We start from the raw sequence: 16261 nt of genomic DNA on the forward strand, positions 1-16261 counted from the left end.
TGAATGCAGAAAAATGTTCAGTATATGTTGCCTCCAGTGTGATTCTGCTTTGTATAAAATGTGTTTATATATGAATGCATATATTAAAAATAATATATAAGATACATTCTAAAATTATCTGAAATGTTTATCTTTGAAGGGGGTGGACTTACAGATTATTATTATTTGTTGACCAAGGTAACTGTTCTGAAAGACATCTGAAAGTACAAGTCCAATTTATTTATCTATGATGGATACAGACTATAAATATTTCCTGACTAGTACATAACAGGGAATAGAAACAGTGACACAACATGTTAAAAAAAAAATCTGTTGAGTGAAGTGAACAGATATATCACATAATATATATATGTATATACTATTCTGCAACTTGCATTTTTCACTCAAGCATTTATCACTGAGAATTCCCTCAAAGAATTAAAAACAAAAAAGCACAATCCTACAATCACCATTTTGTTAAATGGCCACCCATTGGGTGGATAGTCCAAAATGTATTTAATCCAGTGGTTCTCAGCTGAGTGTGATACAGGTACTTCTAGAGAGTGAGAATGTATGTGGAGGTGACAAGGTCATTCTTTTTGGATTGCTCCAATGAAAGAGGTGTTACCAGCATTCAGTACGGTGATAAATTTCCTGCAGGGTGTAAAAAGCTGACCTGTTGAAAGGACCTCAAATGCTCCTGTTGAGAAACACTGATTATCAATCTTAGTGGACTTTAAGCTGACTCTAAATTTTTGTTATTATTAACATTCATTATATCCTTGCTAGTGTTATCTTGCCTCATTCTTCTGCAGATGAATTCTAGAAGTGAAACAGATCAAAGAGTATCCACATTTTAGAGTCCTTTGATACATGCCATGATACTTTCTCTAGAAAAACAGTACCTTCATTTCTTGCATTAGTAGTTAGCTTGAAAATTGCTTATGTGTCTTACACATTTTCTACTAGGGTATTCTTTTTTACTTTTTCTCTTTACTTCAGCTTTGAGGTATAATTGACAAAACTGTAAGATATTTAAAGTGTACACTGTAGTGATTTGATATACACGAAAGTTGTGAAAGGTTTCCCCTCATCTAGTTAAATGTTTATCTCTTCCTTATTGACTTAAGAGGTCTTTGAATTGTAGGAATACTAACTCTGCCATAAATGTTAGAAATTTTCTTTTTGTGTTTATTATTGGTTTTCAGAGTCTTTATGGTATTAATTTTCCTAATGTTTTCTTCTCATGTCATCAAATCTTTTTCCTTTGTGGCATTTGGAATTTTAATACTTAGGAGTGGTTTTCCCCAATCCAAGACTACCAAAATGACAATCATGTTTTTTTCTATCATTTCTGTGGTTTTCTTTTTTTACATTAAATTTTTAAATCTGAATTGTATCTTAATTCAAGGTGGAAGGTAGTATTTTACATATTCTGTTACTACTATGAATTGGCTCTTTAATCACACTTTGATAATGACTGCAGTCTTTTTTCTAGTAAGTAAATACCTGACTTCTCTTATAACTATTAATAATTTCTCTTTTGGGGTTTTTGATACAATAATCACATCATGCACAATAACTATTTATTCTTTTTTTGCTTAACACATTAAATTGAATTGCCAGAGATGTTACATAATAATGTTGATTTTTGGCATCTGGTTTCTTTAGTGGGAAGACCTCTAATGTCTCAGAGTTACGTGCAATGTTAGTTGATGGGTTGACCAATATTTCTTAGTATTTCTCACCTTCTTAAGAATATAAAGGCACTTTTAGGGATGCTTCCGATAGCCTAGTTCTCTTTTAAAAAGCTGCTTAAGTAAGTATAAATAGATACTTTCTTTCATTTTTCAATAAATTCCCCAAGGCAAGCAGAGGATTAGCAATGCCTATAGGTTCAGTTACAAGTCAAGGAAGACACATAGTGCTACTTAATTGAGCACATTTTATTTTTCATTCTTTCAGTATAATTTTGCAGTTTCTCTGTCTATGTGTCTCATGAAACTTGGCTCCATATGGCTTTTTGGAGAGACTATGTTACAGGCAGTAATTCTTGAGTCTTACTCCCAAGAGAGTTCTCAAAATTTTGAATCAATAGACTAACCTCTTAGAGTGACTAAGTTTAGAGATTGCAATATAAATTTAGATATAAAATCTCTCTTGCTTCAAAAGACATGTGCCTCACTGCTTTTTTACACCATGTATGTAAATGTGAGTTTAGAAAATAAGTTGAAATTTTAAGCTTAACCAAAATTTCAAGGGAAAAAAGATTAAAATTAGATGCTAACCACTAGACACAGAAGGAAACGAAGCACCTCCTTACCTGCACTTCAATTTGTAGATCTTTGTCCAGGAGTGCTCTCTTTTTCAGTATTTCGGCTTTGAGCTGCTCTTTGTGTTTGAAGAGCAGTGCAGAGAGCTTGGTAGCATTCTGCTTGCTACGTTTCTGTTCCACACTCTCTTCACGCTTCCGTTTCTTTGCTGCCTGCTTTTCTTCTTTATCTATCTTATCCAAAATATACTTCATCACCTGGTTACAGACAATCATTCTAGAGAGAAATACACAGCCTATGTAATGTTGGGCATTTCATTCTGAGAGGCTTAAGACAGGATTTTTCTATGGCTCTACAATTAATAAATAAACTTTCTGTGATTGGAAAGCCTCAAAGAGTGATTCAAACTAGTATGGGCACCTAGTAGTGCCAAGTGTTCTCATCTAATGAACTTTAATCAAAATAAAATATAAACTCAGAACTCCCGTGCATGAACATGCTAAAGAGGACAGACTGATCTACAATGAGACCATGTGTTACTGGGTTGTAAACATGTCTCCCTACCTTTGATTCTCTTCTCTTTCAGCTGGAGTCATGGTCTTTTTCTGCTTTAAATGTTCTATTACAGCATTATGCTTCATCACCACCTTCAGGACAGAACAAAATCCAAAAGAGTGCATTTTATAATGACCACAAATTGGTACACAGATAACAATAGAAGAAATCTGAGTACATGTATGTTTCCCAAATAAATTGTAAGAATTTTATATCATAATATAAATAAAATTAGAGCTATTATATGGCCTGTGTGCTTACCATGTACTGGACACTGTGCTAGGTAATTATTTGGTATTACCTTATTTGTTCCTTATGACACTGAGAAAGGTAGGGATAATTTTACAAATAAGATACTGAGACATAAAGAAATTAAATTGTTTGAGATTAAGTAAGTAGAAAAGTTGAGACTGTAACCTGGTTATCATTCTCCAAAGGTCATGTTTCTTAAAATTACGCTGTCTTGTCAAGCATTAACTTCAAAGATACCACCCCTCTCCGTACCACACTGTACAGAGATTAAAGACAGATAATGAAATAATTCTCAATTTATAGACTATACGGCACTAAAATCTGGGCAATAATGCACTTGAACAACTATATTTTGACAATAATTTTATAATATTTACATCTGTAAGAACCATACATCTTTAAAATCCCTTCTAACAACAGAGTTGTATTATAATCATTCACTTTGCTGAGAGACTAGGTCTTAATTATTCCAACCACTGAAAAGAAATGATACTGATGTGACATGACAGAGGTGCTAATTACCACTACAATGGCAATAATATAAATGTATCAAACCAACATGTTGTACCAGGAATTTCCACAATGTTTTATGCCAAACGTATTTCAATAAAAAATAAAATAAGTGCTTCTACATAGATGACCTCATTTATCATTACAATAAACTTGTGTGGCTGGAAAGGGAGGGAGTTTTAATGAAGATATAGTTCAGGCGAGATTGAGTGAGTGCAATGGAGTGAATGGGAGGCCGGGGACCTGAATGAGGTCTCACGACTTGGACACCTGAAATCCACACTCAAACTCCTGATGCGTGAGGATGCTGTGGACACAGTTTCCTCCAGTGATGCTACAGGATGTCACACACGTGACTTCATTGAAGTAGCCTAATTTTAGGTACCTGAATTACCTCACTTTGCTAAAATGCTATCTAGTGCCACTTTTAATTCCAGCTATGGAGTAACAGTATCTAAAACTTTCTTATGAAAGTGTGGCTAGAAAGGCAAACAAGTTTATAGTTTATCTATAGTTTGCTTAGTCTACATGCAAACTAGGGACTGATAACTGTAGATAACTTCAAACAAAGTGCTATGATGCCTGAAGTGGCTTTAAAATGTACACCTTTAAGTTTTGTCTTAATGATACTTAAACTCCTAACACCATTCTTCCCATCTCAGTTCTTCCAAAATACAGGTAGTTTTTCTAATAAGCACTGATTGTTTATATACAACCAACAGTTCAAACCACAGTAGTCATTCAGTATTTTTTGCTCAATCCAGTGCTGCTTCTAAATCAAAACATCAATGATTCTGTCTCATTTAGGAAACCTAACACAACCAACACTAAGTCTACTGCACAGCACAATAATTTAAGCTACTGAACATGCTGCTTTTACTTAGTAACTTTACCTGTTTCTGAATGATTTCACTTTGATTAGAAGCTTGGAGAGTGTGTTCCCGCTTAATTTCTATCTGTTGCTGTTTCTTCTTTTGCTGCTGATCCCTGAGTTGCTGAACCCTTTGCAACTGCTCTTGCACACTGGCTGCCTGCACTGTAACCACATTCTGAATCTGGTGAGTCTGCACAGGACTGCTTTGCTGAATTTGAATAGGTAACTGGAGTTTGATTTGCTGGGGCACACCACCTTGCTGAGCCTGTATCTGAGCCACAACCTGCGATTGGATCTGAGAGAGCACCTGGACTTGTTGCAGCTGAGGCACAGCAATGACTTGGGGATGTGGCTGCTGTGTTTGGAGCTGAGGACGGGATGGGGGTGTAACAGTAACTTGACTTAACGTTTGTCCTGATGAAAGAGTTTGAGTTGAAGACTGTACCTGGGGTTGTGACTGTGGCTGGCCCTGGGGAGGTATCTGAAGAGATGTATGTGGCTGAATTGGAATCGGTTGTGAGGCTGTAGTCTGAACCTGGGATTGCTGTCCAGGAGACACTTGGGATGGAGTTGATGGACGTATTCGGGACTGTGGTGGACTCTGGACGCGAGCAGGCGACTGTCCTTGGACATTACTTTGAGGCTGACTCTGTACTGCACCTTGGGGTCTGGATGACTGTGTCTGGGTGGCCTGTGCTTCAGGAGGGACATGGGATGCCACAGTTGTTGGGGTCTGAACTTCAGGCTGAGTCTGAACTTCAGGCTGAGCCGGGGACTGGGGCTGAGTTTGGGGCTGTGGCTGAGCGGAAGGCTGAGCAGTCTGTGGCTGGGTTTCTGGAGGACTCACACTCGATGACTGAGCTGGTGACAGGTTTCTGTCTTGTTGCACCTGTGTCTGTGTTGGGGGGGATGATTTACTCTGTCTTTGTTCACTTGTACCTGTGAAAAGGAAAGAACAATTATTTCTTTTACTCTAGAATGTAAGACCATGGTTAAAGAATTTGAATGGAATTTTCTAAAGCTGAGAACGTTGCATTTCTATACAGAAGACTGATATCTTCTAAACACTCCATTTAGACACACTTGGATAAGGAATCTGCTAACAAGTCCCCCCAAGTATGGGACTTGTTTCCTGACCACCCTCTACATATTTTGCTAACTCTGCAGAGCGCCAGTTTCTAAAGCAAGGCACGGTCTCGGGCAATCTGCCAGATCTTCTGGTGTCGGCTAACGCTAAACCCTCATTTCTCCAATGGTACAATGAGAGCAGCTTGCAGCAGGAGGCTAACAAAGTGGATCTGGACCTGTAGCTCTCTCAAGTGTAGGCTATGAGCTGGATATATCCACCCTCACTGACTTAGTCAGTGCCTATAAGGCACAGCAAGGAGTAAGTGTGGCATATCATCATGATACCCTCACCTCTCTATATTTTTTCCTGGGGAGATGGGGTGCTAAGGAGCCTGTAAGAATGAGATCTTATCAAGCTCTTGTGAGGTTGACCAGTCAGTTGTTAATCCCATTGGCTTAAGGTACATCCTCCCAAAAGTAAGCACTGGTCCTCCTGACCCCTCAGCTAGCCCACCTACAGGTGGTAGTAACACGCAGCATGTGATCACAGCATCCTACCTGCTGCTGTAGTGGAAACTGCGGTGGTGCTGGTGCTGGCTGATGAGGCTGTCGTGGCCAATGGGGTGAAGAGGAATCGCTGAACAGTACCATTTGGCATCGCAGCTTGCATTAGCTGCTGTCCTGGACCTGGAAGTATAGTCACCCCTTGAGGTATCAACTGCAGTTGTCCAGTAGTTTGACCTTGTCCTTGAATTACTACTGTCAAACCTTGGTTGCCACCCTATGGATAAAACACATAACATGTAAACAGTATTCAAAGCATCAACCTAAGTATACTAATTTATGGTGAAAAGATCCTTTAATATAATGAAAATATATATTTGAATGTCTAAAGAACAGCACCAGGAGGAATTTAGATAAGCTAAAATAAGAATATTTAAGAACAATGATGTTTACTGGAAAAAAACCTATGAACTAACTACCAGAGCTCCAGCCCCATGAGATGTCTATCTACAAGCAGCATTACCTCTTCATGTCCAAACCTCCTAGACCACAAAAGAAGGGCATTGAACTAAATGACCATGTCTCCACAAAATTCTGATTTAAACCATCTTATGTTCATATTATTTTACAATTTTCAAAGCATCTTTATACATACTGCCTCACTTGATTCTCACAATGGACTTCTGACTTTGTGGAGTAGGGAGAGAAAAATACTACTATGATCTTATTACCAGTTAAAAATTTAGGTTAGAAAGTTCAAGTCCCTTGCCTGAATTTAGAGACTAAGTTACAGGTGAGATAAAATGTGGAACCTGGGTCTCCTAGGTTCAGTTTTTTCAATTATGTACCAAATTACCTATAGTGTATATTTATGTGTACTAAAATATAAAAAGCTTAGGGTTAGACATGGAATGCAAATACCAAGTTGGGAGAGTCTCTAATGTTTGAGTAGTTATCAAAATGGGAACTAGGAACTAATAATTCCTTGTGTACTGCCTCTTCCGTCCAGGACTTACTAATGCAACAACCTTAACTACCAGGAACAAGGCAGAGAGTTAGAAAGCAAAACTAAATGCAACCCACGCCAAAATCCCAGCAGCTAAAACTGATGCCACAAAGTTCCATGTATTAATACTAAGCTCCATTTACTTTACTCATGAACCCCTTACGCTTTTCTAAAACATACTTTTGTGCACATTAACAAATACATAAAACACCAGCTTAAGGAATAATTATAAAGTGAACATCTATAAAATCAGCACTCAGATCATCATTGCCAGAGTCCAAGAGGCCCCCATGTGATTTGCTCTGATCTTAAATCCCTTTCTTCTTCTCCTCTAGAGGCAATCACTTCTCTCACTGTTTTGATAACTACTATGATTAACACTGCATTACTTCATAGGGCTGTTTCTTAGTTGTAGATTTTCATAGGGCCACAGGTTCACAGCTTTAGGAGCACAATCCAAGAGGAGTATCATGGGAATGGTGCCCCGTCCAGGTAGGCAATGCAGTAACCCTGGATCTCTAACACAATATAGCTAGTGTTACCTGTCTCTGAGCTTTATGCAAATGAAATCACAGCGTATGCTTGTCACTTGCTTCTTTAGCTCAAAAATGCAGTTCTGTGTGGCTGTGGTTTTTTTTTCTCATTGCTATAGCAATGTACCACAATTCATCAAATTGATTATAGAAAGACATTAGGGTTGTTCTCAGTTTTTGACTCTTATGAGCAAAGCTGTTATGAATATTCATGCCCATTATCCTGTGCTCACCGTGACAAGAATTTCTCTAGCAAATATACCTAAAATGAAAGCCAGTAGGGCCTGGGGCATGCCTGCCTCAACTTTGCTAGATAATGTCTAGGAGTTTTCCAAAATGGCTCAATTAATTTAAACTACTACCAGTTGTACAAGAGAGTTCATTCTGCCTCATGTCTTAGCTAACTTGACTTGTCCAACATTTTAACTTATGCCAATCTCCTAGGTATATGGTTTTAATATATTTTCCTCATTACTAATAAAAGTTAAGCAGGTTTAAAAAAAATATTTAGATTTCCTCTTTCCTCATTAAGTTTGCTTTTTCCCACTGAGCTATTGGGTTTTCCTTCTTGATTTGTAGTAGTTCTTCATGTGTTCTGAATAGTCCTTAGTTGTATTTATACCTTCTCTCTTTCTTTTCACCTTCTTTTATAAGGTCTGATGATCTTAAGTTCTTGTTTTTAATGCAGGCTGAATTTATAAATCTCTCCCCTTATGGTGTTTTTTGTGTGTTTAAGAAAGCCTTTCTTTCCTATCCTAAGGTTATAAGAATTTTCTTCTATCTTAGCTTCTGGAAGTATTGCAGCTTTACCATTCAGTTAACCCTTTTATCCTCCTGGAACTGAAGTTATAAGTGAGGTAGTGGTCCAATTTCATGGTTTCCCATAGACACTCAATCATCCCAGCACCATTTACCAAAAACTCTGTTTTTTCCTCAGTGACCTGCAATGCCATCTCTATCATATAAACAAATAGTCACACATGCAGGGGTTACTTTCTGCATTTTCTATTGTTCTGCTGGCCTATCCTTGTGTCAGTAGCTTACTGTATTAATTAGTGAAGCATTATAGAATTAAGCTTTGGTATCAGGTTATCACAAAGTGTAAAATCCTCCTGTTCTTCAGAAGTCTTTTAGCTATTCTTGATCCTTTGCACTGCCATATAAATTTTAAAAATCAGCTTGTTACATTCCACAAAAATCTCTCTCAGGATTCTGACAAACTGCATTCAGTCTATTGATTACTACTGGAAGAACTGATGACAACATTGAGTATTGCAAGGAAGCAGCTTAATGTATTAAAAATTTTTTTTTCCAATGGAAATTGGACAACTATAAAATTTTGGTTAAAAGGGATATCCATCTCACTGTTACAACTCCTGGTCAAAGGACTCTAGATGACTGAGGTTTATATCTTTCCTTTAATAAGTCTTTTTGTTTGACTCTAGGAAACAGCCATTTCTTAGTGTAAGTATACTTTAAACTTCTGAAAATACATGTTTTTAAACCTACACCAAAAATAAGTAAGTTAAAATTAAGTCACATTACTTACATGACCCTGCGTTAACTGAGTGAGTTGAGCCATGGTAAGCTTCACCTGTCCTTGTTGTGGGCGAGGGGATTGTGAGGTTGAAGATGGTAAATTTGCAGTGGAAGTTCCTGGAGTCAATCCTTTCTGCCCAGGTGTTGAGGAAACTGCAGTAGGGGTAGAGAGTGCAGTGGAAACAGGCTGCCCCCTGATGAACTGAGTCACCACTTGCTGAGGAGTACCTATGCAACAGGGAACATTATGCATGCTTACATGCCCTTAGTGGTATTCTTAGCTGAAATACTGTTCAACGCTCCAGGTGAATGTGTTCTTTTCAATTTTCAGGAAGACATGGCATGTGATAGCCCAAGGATGCATAGGCTCACACTCAAGGGACCCACCTAGCTGTCAGTGAGCCTGGTTTCACTCAGCTCAATGACAACCATTCTCCAGGTCCTGCTATCGTGGTAGAGTGAAAAAAATTTAATTAGTATGCTTCCCAGGTCAAAAGCCAAATGGCAGCACAAAAGACAAGAGAGAGTATGTAAAACATGCCATTTTTTTTTTTTGAGAGGGCATCTCTCATATTTATTGATCAAATGGTTGTTAACAACAATAAAATTCTGTATAGGGGAGTCAATGGTCAATGCACAATCATTAATCCACCCCAAGCCTAATTCTCGTCAGTCTCCAATCTTCTGAAGCATAACGAACAAGTTCTTACATGGTGAACAAATTCTTACACAGTGAATAAATTCTTACATGGTGAACAGTACAAGGGCATTCATCACAGAAACTTTCGGTTTTGATCACGCATTATGAACTATAAACAATCAGGTCGAATATGAATATTCGTTTGATTTTTATACTTGATTTATATGTGGTTCCCACATTTCTCCCTTTATTATTATTATTATTTTTATTTTTAATAAAATGCTGAAGTGGTAAGTAGATGCAAGATAAAGGTAGAAAACATAGTTTAGTGTTGTAAGAGAGCAAATGTAGATGATCAGGTGTGTGCCTGTAGACTATGTGTTAATCCAAGCTAGACAAGGGCATTAAAACATCCACGGATGCAGATTTCTCTCAAAACAGGGGGCGTGAGGTTCTAAGCCTCACCACTGTTGATCCCCAATTTCTCACCTGATGGCCCCCCTGCGACTGTGCCTGTCTTAGGTTGTTCCTCCCTTGAGGAATCTTACCCGTCTCTGGCTAACCAGTCATCTTCCAGGGCCATACAGGGAGATGTAAAGTTGGTAAGTGAGAGAGAAGCCATATTGTTTGAAAAGGTTAGCTTTTTACTTCTTTGCAGATTTATGCCCTGTGGCTTCTATGCCCAGCATTTGTCTTGAGGTATCTTTACCACTTGGAGGAGTTATGATACTCGGTAAATTCAATATGAGGCACGAATTCTATTTAAGGGTTGTAATTAGGAAGGAAGAAGAAAAGCTATAGAGGTAGCAGATGGAAGAAAACATGGGAGGATTGACTATTTCTTTGACATATCTTCTTGTAGAGTAACTTAAGCATGTATAGGTTTTAAAACATGCCATTTTTAAGGCCGCCTCTCCTTAGAAATACTTTAAAAAACTTCCATTTCTCATAACTTGCTGAAACTGAAAGAAAAAGCAGGTAGAATTTTTTCCCTTGTGGAGTGGTTGCTTAGAGTAATTATTTGGTAGCTCATTGTATATTTACATCATTGTAATCCATTATTAATTTAGCGGATAGCATCACATTTTTCAAGTTTATATTTATTTCTTGTCTTTTTTCCTTAGGTGAATACATGTATTTCTTTTAATGGCTGGTGTTTAGCATTATTGCATATGTACAAAATTGAGCTATCTTGACACTTAGAATATTTTGCCTTTTTTGTTTTTTTAAATAATGCCATGGTAAAATCCTTGCTTATACATTTCTATCTGCTTCTAATTATCTCCTTAGAATAAACTCCCTCCCAAATCACTGAGTTCATAATAGGAACATAGTATAAATTGAATTTTAGAAAGTTTGTACCAATTCATACTCTCACCACCTGAAGGCCCATTTCACAGAACCCTTGCCAATCCTAGATGCTATCACTGAAGTCAACTATTTCAGCTAACAGCAATAGTATCCTAGGAGCATGGTCTCTGACTTTCTCCACTGTTCACTCCTCTACTTCTTCTACTTATTTATAGCTTTCTATAGATTAAAGATATAAATTACAAATATGTATTTTTCCTATGTTGCTGTCTGCTTTTTTATTTTTAAGCCTCTAGGCTTTTTTGGTGGGTGGAGGGGCTTTAACTATTGCTTTTAAAGCTTTCCTGCCTGCTCTAATCAGATCTACTGTCCAAAGTATGCTCTTGGGTCTATTTCCCCCCAAACTACAACTGACTAGTCCACCATCATTTACTGATAAGTCTCATCTTTCCTTCCGGATTCAAAATGACACCTTTGTCATACGGCAAATTATCATATATTGCTCTTTAATTGCTCCTATTGGTATCATGCTCCTAATTTGAGGGGCTTATAATAAGCTTTAACAGCTGGAAGTGTAAGTTCTCCACCATTAGACCTTCTTCTAAATTTTTCTTGGTTTTTCTCATCCACTTGTTTTTCAAGGTGAAATGGAAAATAGTACAGTGTGTATGTATGGTCAAGTGCTTTTTAGTTGATCACTTGTTACTGATATGGTGTCATCATAAACAGAGATGGATAAAAGGCTTGGTACCATTCAGATGGTCATTCAAATCATCACCACCTATACATGGTCAATTTATTTTTGGATTATCATCAAAATGCAAAGTAAAAAATTAAAACAAAAAAAAAATTTTTTTTATTACATCCCAAGAGTCTGTGGATACCACTTTGGAAAAGGCTACTGTGATAGTAGGAATAGGGGTAAGTTTATTTGCACACAGACACAGTGCACATATCCACCCACCCTCAACTTCTCTACCACAATTCCTATCACTCTCCCCACCTTGCTTTTCCCTGTGAAACACCAAACACATTCATATGTGAAGCTATGGATTCACATATACCAGTCAAACATGTAACTGAAGCTGCATAAGACATTAGGGTTCTACACATCTTTCAAATAACAACTTTTTCAGTTTTCTAAGTATATTATCATTTATGAATTTTTTTCTCCTTTAATCTTTCCTTTTAGTTACCTGCTTAAATGATTTAAAAAAAAATTTATTTATACATATATATATATATATATATATATATATATATATATATACACACAAAAGTATAGTTGATACACAACCTTATACTGGTTTTAAGTATACAACACAGTGGTTCAACAATTACCCACATTATTAAATCCTCACCCCCACTAAGTACAGTTACTATCTGTCACCATAGTAAGGTGTTACAGAATCATTGGCTCTATTTTCCATGCTGTACTACTATCCCTGTGATCAACTTATGATTGAGAATTTTTGTATCCTTTTATCCCCTTCACCCTCCCCACCCCCTCTAACACTGCCACCATGGTAACCACCAGACATTTGACAGTGTCTATGAGACTACTGGTATTCTGTTCATTTTGTTTTTATATTCCACAAATAAGTGAAATCATATGGTGTTTGTTTTTCTCCACCTGGCTTATTTCACTTAGCATTTACACCCTCTAGCTCCATCCATGTTGCCACAAATGGCAGGATTTCTTTCTTATGGCTGAATAACATTCCATTGTGTATATGTACCACACGTTTTTATCCATTCATCTATTGATGGACACTTAGGTTGCTTCCCTATCTTGGCTATTGTAAATAATGTGGCAATAGAATATGAGGGTTCATATATCTTTCTGAATCAGAGATTTTGTTTCCTTTGGGTAAATTCCTAGAGGAGGAGTTGGTCATATGGTATTTCTGTTTTCAGTTTTTTGAGGAACCTCCATACTGCTTTCCATAGTGGCTGCACCAATTTACATTCCTACCAACAGTGTAGGAGGGTTCTTTTTTCTTCACATCCTTGCCAATACTAGTTATTTCTTCTTTTGGATAGTGGCCATTCTGACAGGTGTGAATGAGGTGATCTCTCATTGTGGTTTTGATTTGCATTTCCCTGATCATTAGCAATGTGGAGCATCTTTTTCATGTGTCTGTTGGTCATCTGCATGTCTTCCTTAGAAAAATGTTCAGTAACTGATGGCTATTTTTAAATAGGAACAGGTACTGAATTTTGTCAGTTGCCTCTGTAGCAACTGAAATAATGAATTATACTTTTTCTGAGGTAAATCCTGCTTAAGACTGCTTTAAAAAAAACTGCTGTATTTCAAATTAAAACTCACAAACTCAGAAGAGGAATGGGTAAGATTTAATCTTTTCTCCCCCCCATGCTCTGGAAATGTTTTTTATAAGAAAGAAATTATTTCTTAACTATTTCAAAGAATTTTACCCATAAAAACCACAAGTCTGGAATTCTTGTTTGTAGGTAACTGGTAATTCTATGGCAACATACCAAGTTTCTTTCCTTGGTGTGAACTGCTGAAACTTGAAATTTATAAGCATAGTATATAATTACGTTTCGTTATTCAAATAGACTTAGTTCCTGAGTATGGACAGTGAGAATTCTTGAAGTCTTACTACAAGGATACCTTTACACAATTCTTTGATTTAAAGACGTTCATTCTATTTTTATAGCACTTTGTCATTCCTAATTCTGTAAACTAGCATTTTGTTCCCTGTTCTCAAGAATAGACGTGCTAAAGAAGGGTTTATTTTAATAATGGCCTTTTCTGTTTCTAATTACTACCTATGTATTTACATTTTTCTGACTTTTGATTTAAGAATATGGACTTGACTGTTTTGCTCACCTGCAACTGCCTAGAGTGTGTGCTCAAATATTTGTTGAATGAATTAATCTGCCACTGAGTTCAGCTTTGCCAGCATGGCTTACTTGCTATTTAGTAATGTTTGTAATTACACATTTGATATTTCTTTAATCTAGAAGTTACTTACGACAACATACATTTGAGAATTTCTAAGTATAGTATCTTAGTATTGACTTCTATCTAGCTTTACTATAATGAATGTGACCTATATATGCATTCTATTTTGTAGAATTCATCAGTTTCACTTATGACTCACTCATTTTTGTACAAATAGCCTGTAACTATCTAAAATCAGTGTGTTATTCTCGAAGGTATAAAAGTTGACACAGTCTGTTTCTGGTTTACTATGTTTCTGTTAATTCCTCCTAGATTTCAGACAGTTTTTTGCTTTATACACTTCAATGACACCTATTTTGTTCATAAAGATCTAAGATTGCATCTTTATTGCAACCTTTTTTCTCCTTAAGCCAATGTAGAATGACTCACTTTGTCCTATATATTTTTCTTATTTTTTTAACATTGAATTCTACTCTGATAAGAGTAGGGTTATCTGTGTCCTACAACTCCAACCCACTTCTTTTTTTGGACTTTATTTATTTTTGCCCATCTTCTTATTTTTTACCATTTGTGGTAATTTGATGTTTGGTATGTTTCTCATAAATGTCTAGCTGGTTTTTTTTTTATACTCAATCTTTACAGTCTTCAACTTTTAATACAGGAGCCTCATCCCATTCACACCAATGAAGGGCTGACAGTGCCCTTTTACATTGTGGTCAAATGTTTATTAGTTGATTCCTTGATTTTACCTCCATCTTTTGCCACACAGATTGTTTTCTTTCATTCTCTTTCCTCCAATGATTTGAATGTATATATTCCATTTATTACAGATTTCAAAAGCATTTTTATTAAGCATACTTAGATCTACTTTTCTCTTACTGGCAATGCCAGAAGTGAAATAATGTCGATGGATGCCTCCCAGAATGGAATAGAAACTTAGTATGCTTCGAAGTCTTAACTCCAATTGGTATTTTCTAGCATACAGAGTGCCAAATACAGAGTACTACAGACTTCCTAGACTAGGTGTTTAGTTGTAAAATTATAATACTGGATGGATCAATACCTGGCTGCACCATCACAGGTGTTCGAATAATTGCCTTTCCTAATGTTGACTGTTGGAGTGGTGTTCTAATCACCGTCATACCAGGGCGGATCTGAGGCCCTGTGATTACCTATAAATGACAGAAAGGACAATAAATCAAAAATGTTTTTAAAAGACTAAACCATCATGGACTTAGAACAACAGATCTTTAAAAATTCTGTATTGATAAACATGTCTACAGAAATGACAGAGGTTTTTGGATATTATTTTGAAATTAAGCATCAGAATAAAGATGGAATTTTGAGGGAAGAAAATTTAATTTAAATGAGATCATATCCTTGTCACTGATACCAACAACAGCCTATAGACTGAAAGGAATAAACAAGACTCAGCAAAGCTCTGTTCTATAACCACCACAGTTGCTCACAGGAAAATGCTGAGTCCTATTTCCCCTGAGATCTAATCCATATCTGTAGCCCAGAGAAAAGAGTAAGATCAGAAACCAAAATTCTCTCATAGTTTTAACATACTACAGAGCATGCGATTTTCAGTTTTATAGTTAGGTTCAGAACATTTTCAAGTCTGCAAAAGTTTAAACCTTTTCCAAAATACTAGTGCCAAAGAAATGATGTATCTAATGTATGTGCATATCAACTGGTAACAAACTAGTACAGTGTTATGGATTGTATTTTTCATTCTATACCTTAGCTGCACAGCCAGTTTCTTTGGGTGGGTCAACACTGTCCATTGTTTTATACAAAGGAATTTTCTTTATAAAATCCTAGAAAGCAATTCTTATGATTCATAAACTATACTAATGTTCTATTAGCTAAATGTTAAGAATTAACACTTCATGTATCGTTTTTATTTAGAAATATAACCAATAGGTTTTTAAAATACCAGTAATTTGTCACAGAGTAAGTAAAAGGCAAAGAAAAACTAGAAGCTGGATTAATCCTGGAGGAGGCCATTCTAAAAAGTTCAACCTGGTGTGGTTAATACTTCAGAACTAAACTAGTCTGTAAGAAATTCTTACTTGTGAAGTGCTTGTGGTTCCTCCAGAGCCCGAGGTATTGGGCCTGATTGTGACTGTTGCTGTCCTGGGCTGGAATGAAGTAAAGGTCTGCTGACTTGTACCTGTACTTGATGGAATGATACCCAGGACTTTCTGCTGTACTTGAACAACACCTTAAAAAAAAGATGAAGAAGTAATTAATGACCTGCCCTTTTAATAGAAAGGATCAGG

General features: G+C 36.6%; 1 protein-coding gene across 16 annotated transcripts in view; it reads right to left on the reverse strand.

Moving 5' to 3' along the window:
• Positions 1-16261, reverse strand: part of BPTF (bromodomain PHD finger transcription factor) — a 156360-nt gene that overhangs the window by 22918 nt on the left and 117181 nt on the right. For 12 of the 16 annotated variants that reach the window (XM_036997506.2, XM_036997507.2, XM_036997514.2 and 9 more), the window contains 7 exons: positions 16052-16203; positions 15037-15145; positions 9104-9321; positions 6070-6292; positions 4463-5382; positions 2817-2899; positions 2303-2528 (listed from right to left, as the gene is read on the reverse strand). In XM_036997506.2, coding sequence (XP_036853401.2) covers positions 2303-2528; positions 2817-2899; positions 4463-5382; positions 6070-6292; positions 9104-9321; positions 15037-15145; positions 16052-16203 — 1931 coding nt within the window. The remainder of the gene's footprint in view (positions 1-2302; positions 2529-2816; positions 2900-4462; positions 5383-6069; positions 6293-9103; positions 9322-15036; positions 15146-16051; positions 16204-16261) is intronic. The other 4 variants (XM_036997517.2, XM_036997518.2, XM_036997520.2 and 1 more) reach the window with 2 other exon arrangements.

Source organism: Manis javanica, chromosome 4 (genome assembly GCF_040802235.1).
Source record: "Manis javanica isolate MJ-LG chromosome 4, MJ_LKY, whole genome shotgun sequence".
Classification (NCBI taxonomy): Eukaryota; Metazoa; Chordata; class Mammalia; order Pholidota; family Manidae; genus Manis; species Manis javanica.